Source organism: Protomyctophum bolini (genome assembly GCF_963924005.1).
Source record: "Protomyctophum bolini genome assembly, chromosome: 23".
Lineage (NCBI taxonomy): Eukaryota > Metazoa > Chordata > Actinopteri > Myctophiformes > Myctophidae > Protomyctophum > Protomyctophum bolini.
The window spans coordinates 12657681-12679721 of NC_137884.1; the positions used below are offsets into that span (position 1 = coordinate 12657681).

Below are 22041 nucleotides of genomic sequence, written 5' to 3' on the forward strand. Positions count from 1 at the left end.
ACAAACATTGAAGACAAGTGAGGATGCAAATTGTGCCGGAAAGAGAGTGTGATTTTACTACTCCACTACATCTCAGAGGCAAATATTGTACTTTTACTCCAGAACAATATTCCACTCCACTGGTGTATTGATTCTGAAATAATAATAATAATGATAATAATAATCTTTATTGTCCCGAAGGATATTCATCTTCACAGTCTGTTCACACAGTTCACACCCACATCAAAAACAACACATAGCACATAACACCAAGACAAGACAAAAAACACGAGGTCCCCACTGTGTACAGAACCATCCTATCTGCATTAGGTCCCCACTGTGTACAGAACCATCCTATCGGCGAGGCAGTTTGTTTAATGCTGCGATGGCCGAGGGGACGAAACGCCCACTAAAACGGACCTATTTCCATGGCAAGGTTCTGTATCTTTGTCCAGATGGCATGAGGTTAAAGAAGCGATACAGGGAATGATCAGTGTCATTTGACATCGAAAGTGCTAGCCATGTGATGGCCTTATTGTTCATTTCATAAAGTGTGGGCGTAGGAAGTCTTGATGATCTTAGAAGCAATACGGGTAATACTGGAAAATCACCCGTGTGAACTGAGTGGTGCAACCCCCCCGCCCCCCTCTCTCTTTCTCTCTCTCTCATTAGCAGGCAACAGTGCAGCACTCTCTCTTTCTCTCCCCGTTTCTGGCACAACGGCGCCACCTACTGGTACTAATAGTCATACTGGTGCTCATTAACGTCACACAGACACATAGGTGAACACGGACATTGCTGTTCCTTGGGAGTGGTTTCACCACTCAAAAATGTGTTTCTGTTTGTTACTGTCGGGCATGGAAAAGCAACTCTGTTGGCTGACGCCTAATTGTGACTGTTCCTCAGGTGCGGAGTACCTGGTGGCGGGTCACTCGGACCGCAAGCACAGCCGTCTCCTGGTCAACATGAAGAGCTTCGTGAAGCCCTGGAGAGCCAGCCTCGGCCGGAAGGTTCTCATGCTGCTCAAGAAGGACTGCAACTGGTAGAGTCTCGACGACGGACTCGCTGGGACAGGACGGAGAGATTGAGACACTGTGGGACAGACAGACAGACAGGTGGACAGATCGAATGGGGAGAGAGAGAGAGAGAGAGAGAGAGATCCATGAATCTCTGGAAGGCAATTGGTTGGATCAGATGAGGGGGATTTGAAAAAGACCCACCCTGGTTCTGCCCTCGTCCAAAGTTTGTCCTAGAGTGTGAGGCTTGGCAGAATGGAACGGCTTAAAAGTGCACAGAGCGTAATTACTTCAGGGGATATCCCTCCGTCGCATGTCTGAGCAAACGCCTGCATCGTCGTCGTGTAGCTTGCCAACGAGCTGTCAAGCGCCAGCTGCCTCGGCGCTCCGGCGAATTTCCCCCAAACTGTGGCTGCCACAGCTCGACGCCGACGACGGGAGGAAATGTAGCGTGCGACGGGCCGTGCTTTTGGCCTTCGCCAAAGTCTTTTTGACTGAATGACCCCTGAACCCAACGAGATTGCATCACACACACAGTAACTCTCACATGTTAAGTCTTACATGGCGAGACTCAGTGTTTTCCACCCCTCTCCAGCACTTTAGCCCAAAAGGATGGAACACCCAGTAGTTCCAGGGGAATGTTGTGGACGCATAGATGGCACACAAAGAGAGGAAGAGCACACGTGTGCGCGCGCACACACACACACACACACACACCCTGTAGCAATGCCACGTTGACACATGTGTCACGGATTAGAATGTGTCGCTCTCCCGTGCGCACTGCTACGCCGGACGAACTCGAGACACACACCAGCCTACTATGTGCAAGAAGCACCCAGAATGATGTCAGATACTGTACGAAGCCATACATGCCACTACAGGTGGTTAAACCCCAGCCAGTCCAGGTGTGCCTGTGTTGAAATCTGAGCAAAATGGTTCTATGCCATGTGAATGTATTTGCGTGAGCGACTGTGCGTGCGTGCGTGCGTGTGTGTGTGGGTGTGTGTGTGTGTGTGTGTGTGCGTGTGTGCATGCGTGCGTGTGCACAGGAGCGAGAGAGAGAACAAGTCGTATTACGAGCACAGTCCAGTTTTCAGTCCAGCTCGTTAATGTTTTAGTTTTTTTGCCAACAGCTTTGTACATCTTGATGCATTTCCCATGTGCGTGCAACATTGATGATGCTGCATGCATTATGCATAATGAGTCAACATAATGATAATCATTATCATTGTGTGTGTGAGTGCAATGTTGATGATGCTGCATGCGTTATGTATTATGAGTCACCATATTACACTCCGACGTCCAACGTTGGTGCGATCAGAAAATGTCACACTTTGTCTTTTTCATTTCTAGTGTGCTCTTGTACAGTATTGTTTGTATATATCTATATAAATATTATGGTTCATGTCTCTGCCGTTTGTTAACTCATTCTAGGCCAAGTACTTATTTGACTTCTTTTTCACAAAGTAGGGCTGTGCGATATGACGATATATATCGTATAGACGATAGAATAATGTCTATCGTGAAAAATGTTCTCGTTTATCGTTTATATCGCTGTGTCGCAAAACAAGCGTTACGGCAGTATTTTACGTCGCAGCGCCCAGCCACGCTGTGCTGTTATTTCATAAACTTGTTATTTTCATAAAAAAAAGGGAGATGATAGCTGACGAGATTCAGAGCGGAGTAACACTAAAGTAACCATTTTTACAGTCATTCACTGTTATATGTTGGGTCAAATTGATAAACTGCGTGAGCCACGCATGTTTTGTTCGTCGGGTGCAAACGTAGTCTTCTACCTCATTCCTCCTACCTGCAGTCCTCTTGTTTTATTGTTCCAAATAAACCATTCCATCCAAAAGTCCTTAATTCAGCAACAGCTTCCAACAACAACACAAGATGCTAACTGAAGTTGTGAAAATGTAAAAGAAAAAATCATCCACTCGACCCATACGCACAGCTGGGCCTGTAGAGTTGATGACGCGTTCTCTCACTCTATCGCTTGTAGTCAATTAAACATTGTTAAGCTTCTTAACGTGTTTAACAAACTAAGGAGTAGTGAGTGACATGAGGTATTGTTTTTCCTTAGGCATAGGCCTGTACTTCTGTGTCTGAATGGGGAAATATTTGCTTTTTAATTGTCATAATAATAATAATTATTATTATATACTTTTTATTTTGTACTTGCTTTAGGCCTGTGTGCATGGGCAAGGCATCAGTATTATATTCATATAATTAGACTGGATATTGTGATTTTACATATTGTAATTTGCCTTAAGTTTGATATTGGCCAATATGTGTTATTTTCCTGTTTTTTGAGTGGTGCAACCACTCCTATAGTCTAGACAGCCATGTGTGTGTCACTGTATCCGAGCACGGAAATAGCATATAAATGATTGTCACCACCAAGTGTCATTGTTGTGCAGCCTAACACACAGGCCGAGGCCAGGGAGGAGAGCTTGTACAGTACAGTACAGTACAGTACAGTATAGTACAGTACAGTACAAATTACTCGGCCTGAGAAAATAAAGGAACTTAAAATTATTAGATCAAAAATCGGTATCGGAAGAAATATGCTATATCGTGAGTATATCGTTATCGTGATAAAAAATCTATATCATGCTGAGATTCTGTCATATCGCCCAGTGCCTCATTTGTCGGGTTTGGGCTTTAGTTCCGACACACCAAAGGTCCGACAGTCATTAGACCGGCAACCTATCCCAAACCCTAACCTATCCGCAAGCACGGCGCAACGTATGTCGGACCAACGCGTGTCGGAGCGACGGGTGATTTCCGCATGTCGGACCTTTTGGTGTGTCGGATAAGCGTGCGCACCCCCATTTGTCTGGGACCCAAACTGGTGACGATAGCGGATCTTCAAGCTCACGGCGCGTCGCTTCGCGCCGTGTTTATGAGCTTGTTGATCTGCTATTTTCACTACTTCTTAAAAGTTTTTTTGTATCTATATTCATGGCAATTATTTCATTTATTTCATTTTATTTCTGAAAAACTATTTGGCCAAAAACAAAAAAAATCTCCATGAATTCAAAGCTTCCTGGGTTGTGTAAATTTATAGAAAATAACTAAATAAGTCATTTTTTTTGGATGAACTACTCCTTTTTAATGCACAAGACATACAGCAAAGCTTGGCCACCACTCGCAGCTAGGCCCGGGGTGTACGACAGTAAATCTGCTCAGAGCCTTGGAATACCTCCGATAATTTGCACTCTCACACGCATACATAAAGTATACACACAACACCCTCCCCTCTCTGTGTCCCTCAGATTGAGTCATCCATCTCGCCTCTCGCTCCCAAAACACGGTTTCCTGCGTTCGCACAGAGCGGCAGAGTGTTGACCATAACACAGAGGGGCGCAGGGGGAGAGTGCACGCTATGTTGAGCTTGCATGGGGGGGGGGGGGGTGCTTTCCACGGGCCGTTTTCTGCAATCTGGCTCCGTGTGACCAGTGGTGGAAAAAGTATTTCTTTATTAAAATTCTTAGAAGTGTCAATACTGCAATATAGAAATGCTCTGTTACAAGTAAACGTTCACAATTCAACAATTACTTGAGTAAAAGTATAAAAGTATTGCATGTCTACAGTATATAGTGGTATACAGTGCTCAAGTAAAGTACAGATCCAATCCAAGTGCATATAAGTAAATGCACTTAGTTACTTTCCACCACTGCGTGTGAGGTGATTGGCCCGGGAGGTGTGGAGGAGGCATTCCAGACATGCCGAGTCACTGAGCAGCAAGCTAGGGGCAAAGGTCATTCACCTGTCTGCCGACCCTGCCCACTGTGGGCCTTGCTTGAGGGACTGGGGTGAGGTGAGGTGGGGTGGGGTGGGGTGGGGGTCAGGCAGGGGGGGGTGGATGTTTACAATCGAGGCTCTCGAGAGCAGCCTTTTCCTTTTTCCAATGCGTCCCTCCCTGTTCGCAGCCGGTCCATTCATGCAGAGATTCCATTTCCAATAATGTGTCCCCTCCCTGTCCGCAGGTCCATTCACGGATTCCGTGGCAACCCGTCGTGCGCGGCCCCTCTCTCTCTGCGGTCCTCGTCCTCCTGACTGTAGTAGAATGGGGTGAGTGGTGGTGGTGGTGGCGGTGGGAGGGGGAGTTCTGACTTACGCGGTGGTAACCGGCCTTGGTGCAGAGACGCAACAGGGAGGCACAAATGCATGCCTTGATGCGCAGGCCAGCCACGGACCTCTCTCTCTCTCTCTCTCTCTCTCTCATTGTCTCCAGATTGACTGGCCATTCTTATACAGCACGGTGGCGATGGCCCATGGGGGGGGTTGCATGGTGTGGGAAACTGTTGGATGAAAAAGGGTTTGGCAGGCCGGTGCACTTCAGATGCATGCATGCACTGTGCACGCACACACACACACAGGAAAAAATCCCAGAGTGTCTGTTTAACTGCGGTGAGTGTACAAACGGGACATTTGGGGCTCCAACTCACAGAGTTAGAGGAACACTCAGGATGTTGTAGTGTACTTTGCAGTGCTCCGGTGTCGTGTGTATATATATATGAGAGAGTGAGCATGTTTATTTCTGTGCATGCTTGAGTCTGATTATCCTGTTAATGGTGTGTGTGTGTGTGTGCGCGTGCGTGTGCACGTGCACATTCATGTGTCTGCATGGACACAATGCCCCGCTTGTGTGCTATAGAAAGGAGTTATGGCCTTTGTCCTGTCAGCATTCCTGTGTTCCTATTGGCCCAGAGTGCATGGCAGCTCCTGCAAGCTCGGGGACAATACACCCCCCCCCCCCCTCCTCCTCCTCCTCCTCCTCCTCCTCCTCCTCTCGGAGCCACAATACCCTTCCTCAGCGTCGGCACCCATCACTTTTGAGTCAGACCCTCTGGAACTGTTGTTCTCAAACCTTTCCATGTCAATGACCCCCAAATGAATATGTGTTTGGCCTCAGACCCCCATCTGAAAGTATTTTGTGCCAAGATGATTTTTGGAGGGAAAAAAAGCCACATTTATGCTATATTGTAACCAATACTGCTGGGGGACCGCTTGGAACTCCCTCAAGGACCCCGGGGGGAACCCCCCCGGACCCTGCTGTGAGAACCACTGCTCTGGAACAGCTCTGCAAGAGGATTCGAGCACAAAAATGTTGGGCACCCAGAGCCCGTGGGTAATGGAGAGATTGAAAAGGGGCAGAAAGAGCGAGGGATAAATGTAAGGCAGGTGAGGATGGAGGAAGACGTGAGAAAGATGACGCAGGAGGGGGAAAGGGAGGGAGCATTTATTGGTCCCCGGAGACCAATAAAACTGTACTTTTATGCATTTACCCAGCAGATGGCTGCTCAGATGAGTGCACGAGGGAGCTGTTTGGGCCTCGACCATTTCAAACCTAGAGTCCTTATTTTGGGGGTGAACAGTTTGCGGAGATAGCCACTTTACAATCTCACAACGCGTGTGGACCAAAGGAAAAAAGGAGCGGAACAAGTATAGAGCCTTATAGGACACTTTTCAGCCTGTGACCCAAAACAGAAATTAGTTATTCGCTATACTAGTGAAAATAGCAGATCTACAAGCTCACAACACGTCGCTTCGTGCCGTGTTATGATCTTGTACATCGGCTATTTTAACTACTTCTTAAAATATTTGTTGTAATTTATGGAATTTCTTCGATTTTTCATTAATTCCTTCAGGACATTAATGAAAAGAATCATTGGATTTGTCACGAAAAGTTTTGCTTTATTGGGAATATTTTTGGAAAATGTTTTGAAATAATAATAATTAAAAAACAAATGTTGGAAACAAAAACTAAGGGGACCCATAACAATGTGTCTGCGACCCACTGTTTGGGAAACAGGCTACTATATGGGGGACATATAGTATAATGTATCAGGGACCCGTAGACTGGGCTATAGCTAAAGGCTGAAACCGGTGAACTCCTGGTTCCCGCCGGGCGGCCATGCACTCTACCTACACTCGGATACGGAATGAATGAAGTCTGGGGGAAAGTGTTGAGCGGAATGAAGGGATGAGAATTTGGTGACCTTTATGTGTGTGCTGCACTGATGTGTGTCATCATGTGGTCCGGCATATTAGCTCATCGGTTGCGATTCGAGAATGAGAAGATAGGAGTCCTTAATTAGATCAGGGGCGGAAATGAGAGCTTTACTCGTTTAAAGAGGTGTCTCTCTAAAACCATCCTCGTTTCTCCCAAAGCGGTCCGTGATCTCTTGCCCCCATCATCAGTAGCCTACACAGCAGCACAACTTAATTGGCTTGAACTCTGTGGCGTGCGCGGGCAGCAGATGATCTTTTTATAAGTTTAGAAGACTGGCCCCCGAAAATCCTTTCGCAGCTCACCTTCACTCAGGAAGGATGCATTTTTTTTGTTCTTTGTTTCCTCTGCAGACATGGTTTTGATATACTCCATAGTACAGGCTGTGCTGTATAATCGCCTATACACAAGAGCACTGGCTATTTCTCACAGGAAGAAAAACACCTTATATCAGGAATGCAATGTCAAATCATATCCCCCCTCCTCCCCCTCCCCCCCAGGCCAGGGTAGACGACCAGGCCTGGTGCAGACCTGGTGCACTCCAAGGAGCGCATTTCTTTCTCCTTCAATCTCTTTTCCCCTCACTGCATGCGATTTGGCTTGGCTTTTCTCCAACAACAGCGCCCCAGTCCTATAGCAGCAAGCCAGAACAGGGCGAAGTATTGTTGACATAGCGGAGTGATTGAGACACACACTATACAGTAGGCGTACTGCTGATTATTATTATATACTGTAGACATGCAAACGAGAACCCGATGTCATCATCGTCATTAAAGACAGACACGGCAGGTAGAGGTGATGACAGACAGGCTGGTATAGCAATCACGGCACGTTTTAACATTCTGTCAAAGGAAAAAAATGGCAGCAATCAATCAGCATTATACACTTTGCCATCCATGCGGGTCGTAAATAATTAAATACAAACGGTAGCGGTAATAATGTGTGTGTTTACTGTGCTGTTAAGTATTTCCCCTAGCTTTTTAGTTTCCCCACCTGTATTTTTATTTCCCCCCCCACTCACCACAAAACCATGTGTATACACACAGTGCAGCTGCATAAAGCCTGTTTTTTTATTTATTTAAACATAATCTACAAGCTCACAGAGTGCCGCGATGCGACGTGGTGTGAGCTTGTAGATCAGCGATTCTTAGAATGCGACACCATCATACGACGGAGCATATATATAAATTAAGTATATAACACTTTCATAAGCCACCGGAATGGCTGGTTTTCACTGGAATATCAACAGCTTTACCCTGGAAACAGACAAACACACACACACACACACACACACACACACACACACACACACGCGCACACACAATCACGCACGCGCGCACGTGCATGTGTGAGGGAGGTAGGGGGAGAGTTGGCGTGTGTGGACATGAAGATAGCAAAGGCCTGGGGACACAGGGAGAGAAAAGCATTAGAGGTGGTTCACACTTCACAGCCTGCATGATCGCATATATACATGGCACATGTCTTTTCACTCTCAGAGAACGCCCTTAGCAGTGGTAGAATCATGTAAGTAAGCAACCACGTAGTACGTAGTACTTTGGAGTAAACATATACTTACTTTAAGTAAGTATGTTTACTCCAAAGTACTACGTACTTGTGTGCCTGGCATCCCTGTTTTGGTATTATTATTATTAAACACTTTAGTGATCTCCTTTCTTTCTTTCTTTTTTTTTAATGGCAGACAATTGGCACGTCAAAAAAGCACTTTCACCTAGAAACTCCATTCACACTTTTTATTATTCAGCTTACTGTGGAGATACATGCAGGAACTTTTTACTTTGTGACTTTGTGAAACTACAAATGTTTTGTAGTTTCTGAGTTATTTAACTTAAACGCCCAATGCATTCTCTATGGCAATAGCACAAACTTTGGCATGCTACTAGTCCTAAATTTTGAAATGTTTCATAGTTTTAGAAATATAGGGCTTTCAAATTTGAGAGTTTTACAATGGGGCTCAATGGCAGACATTGGCACGTCAAAAAAGCACTTTCAACTAGAAACTCCACTCACACTTTTTATTATTCAGCTTACTGTGGAGACACATGCTGGAACATTTTACTTTGAAATGTTTTGTAGTTTCTGAGTTATTTAACTTAAACGCCTAATGCATTCTCTATGGCAATAGCACAAACTTTGGCATGCTAGTACTACATACTTACATGTGTCTACTCTACTATATAGTAGACAAGTCTGGATTAAAAAACATACCTTTCTTTCCTGTGAAATGGATGAAATGCACAACGGCATTGATTATTAAAGAGCAGCCAGCCAGGCAGAGACAAAGTGAGCAAGCTGTCTGTCTGGTCTGTGTGTTTTTCCTGTTTTGGTTCGGGCATTTGGGGGCAGGCTAACCTCGCGTCACCAGACTAATGCCAAACGACTCGCCCCTTTACAAACTCGCCCCTGTGAAATGTTTTAATTTGGTTAACAGTTAATTTAGTATTTCCCTAGCTCCCTCTCTGAAATTATCTTGTATACAGATTTATTTTATTGTATAGTAGTCGATATATATACAAAATTAAGAAAGATTAACTGACACGGTTATTATAAGTGACTACTTAATTAAGTTAATTTTTTATAGGACCTTCTAGCAGTTAATTTCGTTAAAGAAACACATTTCTTCATGTAAAGCCCATATTTTGTAATGGCATCATCATGCTATTATGCCCGTGGGTGACAGAGTGAACTTACCGTAACAATGATAAATTAATACCTTTTATAGGCTATAATCACCAACATGAATTATCTTTGTTATTTACAGCTAGGTAGAGTAGTGGGACGAGATGGAAAAGGGGCGAGCGTACCTGTTACCCATGCACCAGACTGTGTGTGTGTGTGTGTGTGTGTGTGTGTGTGTGTGTGTGTGTGTGTGTGTGTGTGTGTTTTTGTCACACCCCAGGTGAGCGAGCACGTGACATCATGTGACATAATACCCCATATAAGGATATATTGAGTCACCCAAGCCTCCATATTATGGTCACGTATTGTGACATCACATCTCCATATATGGTCACGTATGTCAGTCTGCCTGGGCCCTGGGCCCTCATCAAACCCTGTACACTTAAGACACTGCATGCCCCCGCTGCCACACTAGAGTTCTCATCGGGCCCGGAAATTAAGTCCTTACCTGGGCCCTCATCAAACCCTGTACAATCAAGACACTGCCCCAACTGCCACCATTATATCTCCATATATGGAGCTGATCTGTTCTGACATTCCATATGTTGATCTGACCTCATCAAACCCTGTACACACTCAAGTCACGCTCCATATACGGCCAGTACAAAATTATTTCCATATAGCCTATGTTGATCTGACCCCCAATGCCAAAATGCCAGCGCTCGCCCAGCAGTCTGCTGTCACCCAGAGTCCAGACGGATGCATGACGCGCCCCCAGGTGTCTTACTCTGGTGTAAGATAGATAGCATATGTAGACACTATATGCACTATATAGTTCGCATAGTTTCATTATATGGATATATAGATCTATAGATATTCCACCGTTACGTTCTTAGGTAACGTATGATTCACAATACTATTTATTATGTATGTGATGTATTGCCATGCTTTATGTTCTAGCTTAATGTTAAATCGCATGGCATTAAGAGCGTCTGATGAATGCCTATATTGTGTGCTATTGCCATTGACAGTGCATTGGGCGTTTAAGTTAAATAAAACAAAAAAATGACAACATATTTCAAAGCAAAAGGTTCCAGTATGTGTGTCCACAGTAAGCTGAATTATAAAAAGTGTGAATGAATGGAGTTTCTAGGAGAAAGTGATGTTTTTGACAAAATATTGTTTGTTCAATTTGAATGCAGCAAACAGACATTTTCAGAGTTTCCTTTTTTTGGTTTGTGAAAACGCATGATAAAAATCACAAAAATGGTAGTAGGCACCTTTAGTATAATTATGTTGGTTCAATTTCAAACCAGCAAACATAAATGTATGCCTATAGGCTATATTCACCTTTCCCTCTTTCTATCTGGCAGGTGAAGCCTTAGAGGTGGTAACAAAGTTTAAATACTTGGGGCACATAATCAGGGAAGATCTATATGTGATGATGATGATGATGTGCAGCGCCAGTGCTGTAAGCTTTATGGTCAAGCCAACATGCTGGCACGAAAGTTTCATATGTGTACAGACAATGTCAAAACAGCACTTTTTAAAACCTACTGCACTTATACAGCTCACTTGTGATGTCGATATAGCAAAGCGAAGATGAAAAAACGTCAGGTGGCATATAATGATGCTTTTCGAATATTCCTGAGACTCCCAAGATGGACCAGTCCAAGTGAAATGTTTGTGACCAGTAATGTACCCACCTTTCATGCTGTACTGAGGAACGTTATGTTTAGATTCATGTGTAGACTGAGGGAATCAAAGAATGTATCAATTATGGCCTTCAGGGATCACACAGAGTGATACAGTCTTTTCATCATGTTTCTGGAAACACTGGAGGCAATGTTTATATGTTTTTAATTGACAAGGACTGCCTGGAGTGAAAATAGCCTGATTGTTGTTTTGTATTTACAGTCATGTTTTTCCCTGTTGTTTGTATATGGACCCATTGTGTCTGAAATAAAGTTTTCAATCAATATACAGTATATCAGCTATAACATTTGAAAACAATTATAAACAATATCAAACGTTAAAAGTTGAATAGGCCTATACTTCAATGCAGCCAGATAACGTCAGTCAATAAAAAATAAATAAAAAATAAATAGACTATAGCTTTGTGTGTGTGTGTGTGTGTGTGTGTGTGTGTGTGTGTGTGTGTGTGTGTGTGTGTGTGTGTGTGTGTGTGTGTGTGTGTGTGTCCGCGCGCGCGTGCGCGCGTGCGTCTTTGGGGTTCTGAGTGGGCGGGGGGGGGAGCTTGAGCTGTGGTGAGACTGGGATCCATAATGACGCACGTGCATGTATGTAAGTCATCAGGTCGTGCGCGCCACCTCTTGGTCACACCCACACCACACACGCGCACAGACAGAGTCACTGACACACACGCCCAAACAACCACGCGTCGCCACGCTGATGCAGTGTTTGTTTTACTTTTAATATTAAACACCTCGGAATGTAACTTTCATTGACATGGAGTTGATGAGAATCGACGGTGTTTTTACCAGGCTGGTGAGAAAACTAGACAAATAAAAGAAACGTTTCTACAAGAAGCTGTGGAATCAGAAGTAGGCCTTTATGTCCAGCAGCTGATCATCAAACTCAGCCAGGTGAGTGTTTGCACTTTGCAGGTGTTACTGTTAGCTTACTAGCGTCTAGCTCAGTGCTTTACAACCTTTTACACATCAAGGCCCATTATTTAATCATAAGTACAACAGTAAACAAAAAAAAAAGTATTTTACTTGAGCATTTCAATTTCCAGGACTTTTACTTCACTTTTACCACTAAATCTCAGAGGCAAATAGTCTAGCCCAGGGGTTCCCAAACTTTTTTGGACCAGGTACCCCTTTTGGGGTAGATATTTTTCCAGGTACCCCCTCATCCTCGCAACACGGATAACAAATAAATGTATACGTCTAAATGTAGACGTTTAAATGTAGACGTCTAAATGTAGACGTCTAAATGTATACAGACGTCTAAATATAGACGTCTAAATATAGACGTCTAAATGTAGACGCTAAATGTGTACGTCTAAATGTAGACGTCTAAATGTAGACGTCTAAATGTGTACGTCTAAATGTAGACGTCTAAATGTGTACGTCTAAATGTAGACGCTAAATGTGTACGTCTAAATGTAGACGTCTAAATGTAGACGTCTAAATGTGTACGTCTTCTCTTATGGGGGTCCCTGGCATATCTTTTCAAATGGGGGTCCACGGGCTAAGTAGTGTCAATTTGGGGGTCCTTGACATGAAAAAGTTTGGGAACCACTGCTTTAAACACTTTAGCACTTTATGAACATGAACAAAATAGATGGGTCCCCCCTGGAACTCCCTCAGGTACCCCTGGGGGTCCCCGGACCCCACTTTGGGAACCACTGGTCTAGCCTATACTTTTTCTCCACTACATTCATTTGAAAACTTACTGTATGTTAGTTTGTACATTTAGATCAGTGGTGGTTTTCAACCCTTTTTATATCAAGGCCCATTATTTATTTATTTATTGGGCATTTGAGCCACGGAACCACCATTTGATGACTTAAATCCCATCTCTTCTCGGCTTTCAATGATGTTTGCTTTGATGTTGTTTTATTATGCTGTTTGTGTTGATTGTAGTGTTGCTTGTTTCATGATCGTGTATACAGCACTTTGGTTGAGCTTCTGGTCTTTGTAAATGTGCTCTAGAAATAAAGTTTGATTTGATGACATTTAGCCTCTCAGACCCAAAAGTAAAGAATATGTTGTCGTTGGATAAGAGTTTGTCCACACTTCCATGCTGTGTTCATGTTGGTACCATTGGGACAGATAAAAGGCAAACGTTGATCAAAATTAATTTCCATCTAATTGTGTAGACTTCTGGTAAATGAATTGGCCTAACGCAGGTATATTTAACAATGTTGTTTTACTCTTGACGTGTCCATTTGGCTTCATTCTATCTCGAGTTAAAGATCTATACGGCCTATAAGGGTCCATTTGGTTAAACGCCATAGCTGCATTACATGGGGACCACCTGGAACCACTCAAGGACCAGTGTGGACTGGCTTAGCTAATTAGCTTCTTATATCATTAAAGGAGTTGATGGAATTGCGTGTAATTTCACTTTGATGTAGCAGCGAATAGTTGGTCAGACCACTAGTTCCCAAACCTTTTCATACCAAGGACCCCCAAATTGACACTAATTAGCCCGTGTACCCCCCAATTGAAAAAATATGCCAGGGACCCCCATGAGAATATTTTGATGGCTCTCTAGCAATGATTCTCAACCCGTTTAATTTCAAGGACCCCCCCCCCCCCCCCCCCCCAGTTTGACATGCATATTAGTCTATGGACCCCCCATTTAATGGCATTTCTATCTCTGAGACCCCCACTTTATATTGTAAAATCAATGTTTATTTCAGTCTGAGAGTGTATAAATGGATCCATTTGGTTACATTTGGATACTCAAGAGTTACATACCCATTAGGGTCCATTTGGTTCCAAACTATCATTTAGCTGGGGACCCCACTTTAAGAACCACTGCGTTATAGAAGCATTGTTGTTTTGTGTGATGTGGTATGATATGAAGCTTTTACTGGAGTATTTCAGATTTTCAATGCATTGAAAATACACTTCTCAGAGGCTATTTTTGGTTACTTTACTGTGTGTGTGTGTGTGTGTGTGTGTGTGTGTGTGTGTGTGTGTGTGTGTGTGTGTGTGTGTGTGTGTGTGTGTGTGTGTGTGTGTGTGTGTGTGTGTGTGTGTGTGTGTGTGTGTGTGTGTGTGTGTGTGTGTGTGTGTGTGTGTGTGTGTGTGTGTGTGTGTGTGTGTGTGTGGACGGACGGACGGACGGACGGACGGACGGACATGTGAGCTTGTAGATCTGCTATTTATATACAAATCGTCCCCACAGGTCTACAGTTGATGTAGCTTAATGTTGAACATTGTGATTTGCTTTGGGCATAATGGGATGAATCTATAGTTGCAATACCCTCCATTGACTCCCCATTCATCCAATTTGCTTTTGCGATCTGCTTGTATTAAACGACTTTAAACTCACCAACATACATAGCTGTAGGGCAAGATCCTCTTTCAATCTGCCAAGCGTTGGTTTAAATTGTTTCATAAAAATCCACCGTAGACATGTTTGGAAGCAGTTTGGAAGCACTCGTTGAAGTCACTGAACGGCCCTGCGTACCACCTGTTGAGCATTGGTACATAATGCAGGAGGCAGCAGCACGACCCGTTAATAAAAACGAGTGCTTCCAAACTCCATCACTTGTCTTAATCACCTGCAGAGAATTTCTGGACAGAAAGCAGCTCATAACATGTCTACAGTGTTTTTTTATGAAACAAACGCTTGGATTTCGGAGATATTTGTAGAATCGTCCTCGGTCTAAATGGCTTAATTCTCAGGGCTTCTGGAGTCCCAATGCAATGCCTATATATGGAGTGTCATGGCAGCCTCCGTGCCGCTCTGTCCTCGCTTCTTGTGTCACGAGGTGTGACGGACTGACGCCCGTATATGGTGGCGTGACTGACGGAGCGACGGGTTTTGCAGGTTTTCATAGTAATTGCAATTATTATGCAGAATGTCCCATTTCACACATGTTTTCAAATGTATAAATTGTATACAAATATTTTGAAAATGGCAGATCTACAAACTTGCAATGTGTCACATTGCAGGCTTGTAGATCAGCAATTTTCAAATGGCCGAAGTGTATATAGGCTTATAGGGCTTAATATGGCTGTGTGCCAGCGGCATGTCTTCACTGACCTCCACTGCACCCACTTTTCAGGAAGGTTGGTGTATTTCAACTGTTAGAGTGTGTGTGTGTGTGTGTGTGTCACGGCCCGGGCCAGCTCATGCCCTATAGACCGTAGTACTGAGGAACTATGCATGCACACACACTACACTGCTGCTTCCAATAGTAATTCCAAACCATCAAGTCGGCTGGGAAGTGTGGGTTTAACCAATTCTGACCTGTGATCAGATTCTAAAAATGTCTTGGAAATCCTGACATTTTTCTGAAAAAGCTGTGTTGGTGATCACTGCCTGCCTCCTGTGAATCATTTTATTTTTGTTTAATGAGCTTGTAGTGCGCCACTCGGTGGCACGCTATGAGCTTGTAGATCTGCTATTTTTAAATAGCTAAAGCATAACGTAATGCTAACACCAAAAGGGGTTCCCACATTAAATGGGTTTAATGTTGTTGTGTTGCATGTTTTCTTTACAGTGGACATCTGACATTTCCCACAAGGACTAAAATGTTTTTTAAATGTTGATTTAATGTCACTGTGTGAAGTAATTTAATTTTCTGTTGGTCTAGATTGGAAGGTGCCAAGTACCATAGACTAGAGGAAGAGGGGTGTTTGTTCATGTTTATTACCGGTATGTCTTTGTGTTGGGCTCTGTAAACTAATTGGGCCTGTGAAATGTAAATTTAATATTCCTTTAATGTGAGGTGGCAGATTAGTGAGATTACTCATAGGTTTAGTTAGCTGTGTGGTGAGTTAACTAATGACCACTTACTAATTAGAGGACGGTGTGCCCCACCTGTTTAAGAGCAGGATTGCTGCAGGTGAAGGCAGTTCAGTCTCACTTGAGTTTAGTAAGGGACAACAGGGGAGAACTGCAAGCCAGGGAAAAGCCTGTAACAGTTCCTGCTTGTTTCTTTAGTATAGTTAACTTTAAGTGTTTTTGGAACGTTTGAAGTGAATCCAAGTTCCCTGTGGGTGTCATTTTTTGAGATATACAACGAGAACATCCACGACCTGCTGGAACAAGTAACTATCATAATGCACGCTACATTTAGCGATAACAATAGATGTACTGTAGTGCTATCTCTTTACTACTACCGTTAAGTACTCCTGCTACTGTCAGTTTTATTTAAGTGCTCCTACTCCAACTGGTATTGTTTCCATTACTACCTAGGCCTACTTGTAGTACCTGCTGATCTGTCGCCACGACTGATTTCAGTCATTTGCATTCCATAGAATCCTGCATGTCTTCTATTGGAAGCAGGATCCCCAGGGTCATGAAATTCCTGGAAATATTTTAAATTAGGCAAAACATTTTCCTAGAAAAGGTTTGGAATTTATCAAGGGCCCTGGAAAAATATTTGGCGATGCATTGTTCAATAATACAACATCCAAAACATTACATGAATGTAACATAAAGTAGTTTTTTGCCGAAAAGGGCTGGGTGATTGCAGCCTAATGTGTACCGGACGTAACTGAAAAACAGATCTACAATCTCATGCTGCAGCATGATCGTACACTATTCTATATTCTAAGCTTTATTTTTGCTACACTGTCTTTGGGCATTGCGCATACCGGTATATAGTAAGAGGCTCATTATTGCGCTGCATGATTGTTATATATGGGCCTGGAAATGTGGTTAAATATTCTGGAAAGGTTTTTGAAAATCCATTGGTAAAGTGTGGAGAACCCAGTGGAAGCATAACCTGACTCGGCCAGATGGGGGCGGTATTGATTCACAGCCTGGTTCACAATACAACCTTGTGAAACAAATGTGATTGTAAAGCGCCAGCGAAAATTGTAGATCTACTGATCTACACTGTCGGCTTATTTTCCGTTAGTCATTTTAAGATGAAATGGTATGTTGTGAAGTGGTCAAACTTAGAATGCATGTTTAGAACAGCAGCAACATACGTTTAGAATGGTAGGTCTCATTCAGCCAGTAATTTTATTTAGCTTTATTCCATGAGTATTGACTATTGAGTAGCCTACCATGGGCTGCAGTGATCATGAACGATTGTCATACTGCAGTGGTTTTCAACCTTGTTCATATCACGGCCCATATTTATTCAGCATTTGAGCTACAGACCACCATTTGATGAGATTTATCCTCCCAGACCCAAAACTAAAGAATATTTTGTTGTTGTTGCATACGTTGCACAATTCTATACTGAATTGATGTTGGTACCATAGGAGAGATAATAACGGACAAACGATAAGAATCACAATTCTTCTACATTCTCTAATTGTGTAGACTTCTTGTAAATTAAGTAATACAGATGTTTAACAATAATGTAACTGTTGAGAATGTAAAATGTTATAATCTCAAGAGTTAAAGATCTATAAGGGTCCATTTGGTTACCAACTAAACTATCCATCATTTATCTGGGAACCACCTGGAACCTCTTCAAGGACCACTGGTGGTCCCTGGAACACTGGCTGAAAACCACTGACCTACTGTGTAGATTGTAGAACATCTGTCGGGTGGAAACCTCATGTCCGACACTGTTACTTTTCAGGATAAAAAAAAAAAAAAATTGCAGTTCGTTGAGCTCAAAACGTGTCGCTTCGAGCTGCGTTTCGAGTTTGAAGATCTGCTATTTTTTCATACTTTTGTGTGATGCTGTAGTATGACCAAGTAGGGCATCAATGGGCTCTATGCATACACACCATTTTGGAAAGAATTGGGCCACTTCTCTACTTACTTCACAGGTGTTACTGATGATACTAATGAAGGCTCTGTTCCATTTTGGTCAAACAGAGTCGGGGTGCTGCTACTGTGCATGTTGGCTCATTGGAAACACTCTGCTACACCAGTGGGTCTAAAGGTGTCCTTGAGTGGGTTCCAAATGTCCCTGTACAGGTCTATAACTCTGAGAGTATAGAGCACCGAAGTCCTGACATCACTGTCGGTAGAGGGCGTCAGTCCCCAGCTTCATGTATTTTTTATTTGCATTATAATCCCCATAGGGGGATTTTAGATCTCTTCATATAAGAACTGCGTTTGAAAAATCACCCCGGCCTTTTCACTCATATGGATATGAAGCATCAACTGAAGGTGGAAATGTACAAATATACCCAAAGAGTAACAAAATAAGCGTTAGAAACGAGTCAAATAACCCAGAGACTACTTTTCCGGGTAGGCGGTTGGCTGCATCTGCCTGTCGCACAACATAAACTGAATGTTAATTACGTTTATTTTTATTGATATTTAATGTTTCGTGGTTAGTACGAGTTGAGTCACCACCAGCTGAGCTTATGTCAAAGAGGAATCTCAGGAACACAATGTGTTGACTGCTGGGCGTGAAGTATATTAGCAGCGACATTGCCTTCATATGTAGTTTCAAGGCTTTTGCGGCTACATTAATTCCATTTTCTCCAGAAACTGGCTGTATCAAATATTAATGAACATCATATACATAATAGCAATAACATAACATAATAGCAATGCTATTTGAAGTATTTCCAGTCAGTGTTCTGAATGTTTGGTCTTTGGTGTCGTCCTACAGTGTCCTACAGCTTCCAAGAGGACGGTTCTGCAGCTGTCTCAGGACAGGGACACTCCTTTGTCAAAGGTAACACAAGTCACCGACCGTGTGAGTGCTGCTGCTTGTAGGTGTGTGTGTGTGTGTGTGTGTGTCTGATAACATTATTGGCCAAATCTCTAAATACTGAATCAAGCAACTTAAAAACTGTCCGGTTAAAATGACCCCAAACATGTTTGAAAGTCAAATAACGGTTTAAGTCAAATGTATCACTGTGCAGTACTTTTTCCACCACTAATCGTGTGTGTGTGTGTGTGTGTGTGTGTGTGTGTGACTGTGTGTGTGTGACTGTGTGTGTGAGACTGTGTGTGACTGTGTGTGTGACTGTGTGTGTCAGACCTGCGGTGGGTGCAGGTGACATCAGAGGAGGCCTACAGGGTCATGAAGGTCGGAAAGAGGAACCAGAGTATCTCTGCCACCAGGCTCAACCATATGTCCAGCAGGAGGTAACACCAGCCAATCAGCAGCTTGTATGACATGGCACAGCCAATAGAGACACACGGGCGCCACCACTTCTGGTCCGTTAGAACGGTGTACTGGCCAATCCATTGGAATTTTAATGTAGTTGGCCTACTTTTAAAATAAGAATACAAATTCAAATCAATTGATTTGAATAAAAAGGTTTCCAAATGAGTGTGCACACTAATTATCCATAATGTATAAATCATGGATAAGGGGTCAGGATAGCTAGGCCTTTTCGAGGAGGGGTCAGAATAAATTATGGACTTAGACTGTTATTCGTCTCAACTGCTATTAGTCTTGCAAGAGGCTATTTGGATAATCTTCCAAAAATAAATTAGCCTATAACCAAACACAAATGTATCTGGGTATTGAAAACCTCAAGGGATGCGACCTTGGTGTATATACAGTAACATGTGGCCACTTCAACTTTATATTTTCTGATGCTAGCATTTTGACACAATGAGTATATTGTGCGTTGTATATTGAGGGGTCAGGTACAGGTACCGTATGTGACATTAAAAAAGGACAAACCAAACATATGGGACACTTTTATTAGAACACCCAAATATCGCTACAGCCTCAGTAATCTGTGAAATTCCGCTAGTTTATGACGCTTCATATAGGGATTGCATTGACAGCTGCAGTACACCGTTGACTGTTCTAACGGACCAGAATGGTGGCTGTGAATTTGTAGTCGTCCGTGTGTCTATCAGAAGCAGCGTTAACCCACTGATATGCTACCTTTAGCACTGTGGGGTTATTAATATTGTTTCTTTCTCTGCAGCCACAGCATCTTCTCCATCCGCATCCTCAGGATAGAGTTAGGAGGAGTGCACAGCAGCGAGTAAGTCACTGTGTGCTTATGTACTTGCATTACAGTCCCGCACCCTTTGAAGACGACGACAGGCCCAGGAAATAATTCCACAAGCATTTTTCCCATAGACATTTCTAAATGTATTTATTTAAAGATCTGTAAGCCTCGAACAAAGCCAACTCGGATCGTGACAAATCATGACAACAAACACAATATTTTGGGCCGAACAAATAATTAGAAGGAAGAAAAAAAGTGCAGGGTACAACACTTTTTGTTGTTTTTCTTCTTTGTAATTATTTGTTCGGCCCAAAATATTGTGTTTGTTATGATTTGTCACGATCCGAGTTGGCTTTGTTCGAGGCTTACAGATCTTTAAATATTCTACGAGCGTCGGTGTCACATACCGGAAAATACCCGATGATGCGATCACTTCAAAGTCCTTTCTTCACAAATCATGAATCCAAACGTTTGTGTGTTAAACCTACTGTACACTGTGAAATCACCAGTATAAATGCATGTCCATATTGTTGTAACTTGTGTGTGTGTGTGTGTGTGTGTGTGTGTGTGTGTTTGTCAGGCTTTCGCTGTGTGACCTGGCAGGCTCTGAACGGAGTGCTCAGACCCAGACCGGAGGACAGAGGCAGAAGGAGGCAGGGAACATTAACATGTCCCTGTTCACTCTGGGCAAGTGCATGAAAGCCCTGAGGCTGAATCAGCAGAAGAAGTAAGTGTGTGTGTGTGTGTGTGTGTGTGTGTGTGGTTGATACGGCTTCAAATCAAATCACCATTTTATCTATATATATATATATATATATTCCCCCACAATTATTTTTAAAATATATTTTGTACACCACAATTTCGCAACATTTGTTGCGATCACATTTTGTGTGTGTGTGTCACCAGGCAAAGTAAATGCACGCATAAAATAAAGGGCCTCTCTCCTCAGTCCTCACCCTCGTCTAACGCTGTCCGTACACGTCTTTCTCTCTCTAGGAACCAGCAGCATGTCCCATTCAGAGAGTCCAAGCTCACAAGGTTCATCCAGGCCTATTTCACAGGCGGAGGAAGGGCATGCATGCTGGTCAACGCCAGCCCATGTGCGCACGATGAGACAGTGAATGTTCTCAAGTTCTCCGCCATCGCTCAGAAGGTACACACACACACACACACACACGTACTCACAGAAAAAGGTTCTTCTGTGAGACTTGGTTAGAAACAAATCCTTCATCTCAGAACTTTTGCATTGAAGGGAGTGATGCTGCCGTCTGTACAGTAGGTCTTGACATCGGGTTGGGGGCAAAAGTTATTTGTATGTAGTGGAATGACATACACATTAATGTACACACACCACATGTACGTAAAGTACAAGTGATGAGCACAGCACATGCTTTATCACAGTGCCCCATGCACTGTACATTTCTCCAGTGAAGTGGTTCTCATGGATCCTTGAATTTATTAATTTATTTAGGTCCGGATAACAATGACGATAACTATAAATGTCATTTTAAGATTGATTCTAACTCAAATGGATGACAGCGTAACGATAAAACTATAAACGGATCTCATTTGGATCACTTTCAGAGTGATTTCATGAATGTTGGAAGCATTGACACTCATTCAAAAATTAAAATGGACCCTCCTGGGGTTTCATTTTACGCTCTCAAGAGTTAAATTATTGTTAATCTGCATTGCTTAATTTTTCAAGAAGTCTACACATTTAGAGAGAATGTAGAAGAATTGGTAACCCTTCATTTTACGGTACAGTAATTACCAGGTAATGCCAGGTACTTATACCTATTATTACCAGGTCATTACCGTACCGTAAAATGAAGGG

General features: G+C 43.0%; 2 protein-coding genes across 2 annotated transcripts in view; both read left to right on the plus strand.

Moving 5' to 3' along the window:
- The window catches only part of LOC308310650 (uncharacterized protein), a gene marked incomplete at its 5' end in the record, with an annotated part of 43782 nt that extends 41323 nt beyond the window's left edge, over positions 1-2459 (plus strand). Inside the window, one exon of the mRNA XM_080757031.1 lies at positions 886-2459. Within this exon, the coding sequence (XP_080613157.1) occupies positions 886-1025 (140 nt within the window). The 3' untranslated portion in view covers positions 1026-2459. The remainder of the gene's footprint in view (positions 1-885) is intronic.
- LOC308310651 (kinesin-like protein KIF20A) lies at positions 1651-21302 on the plus strand (the record flags this gene model as incomplete). The annotated part of the gene is made up of 6 exons (XM_080757032.1): positions 1651-1678; positions 18896-18961; positions 19269-19377; positions 20178-20237; positions 20785-20941; positions 21208-21302. The coding sequence occupies 5 exons, from the start codon at positions 1651-1653 to the stop codon at positions 20933-20935; spliced, it is 414 nt and encodes a 137-aa protein (XP_080613158.1). The 3' UTR covers positions 20936-20941; positions 21208-21302.
- Between the last annotated feature and the right edge of the window lie 739 nt (positions 21303-22041).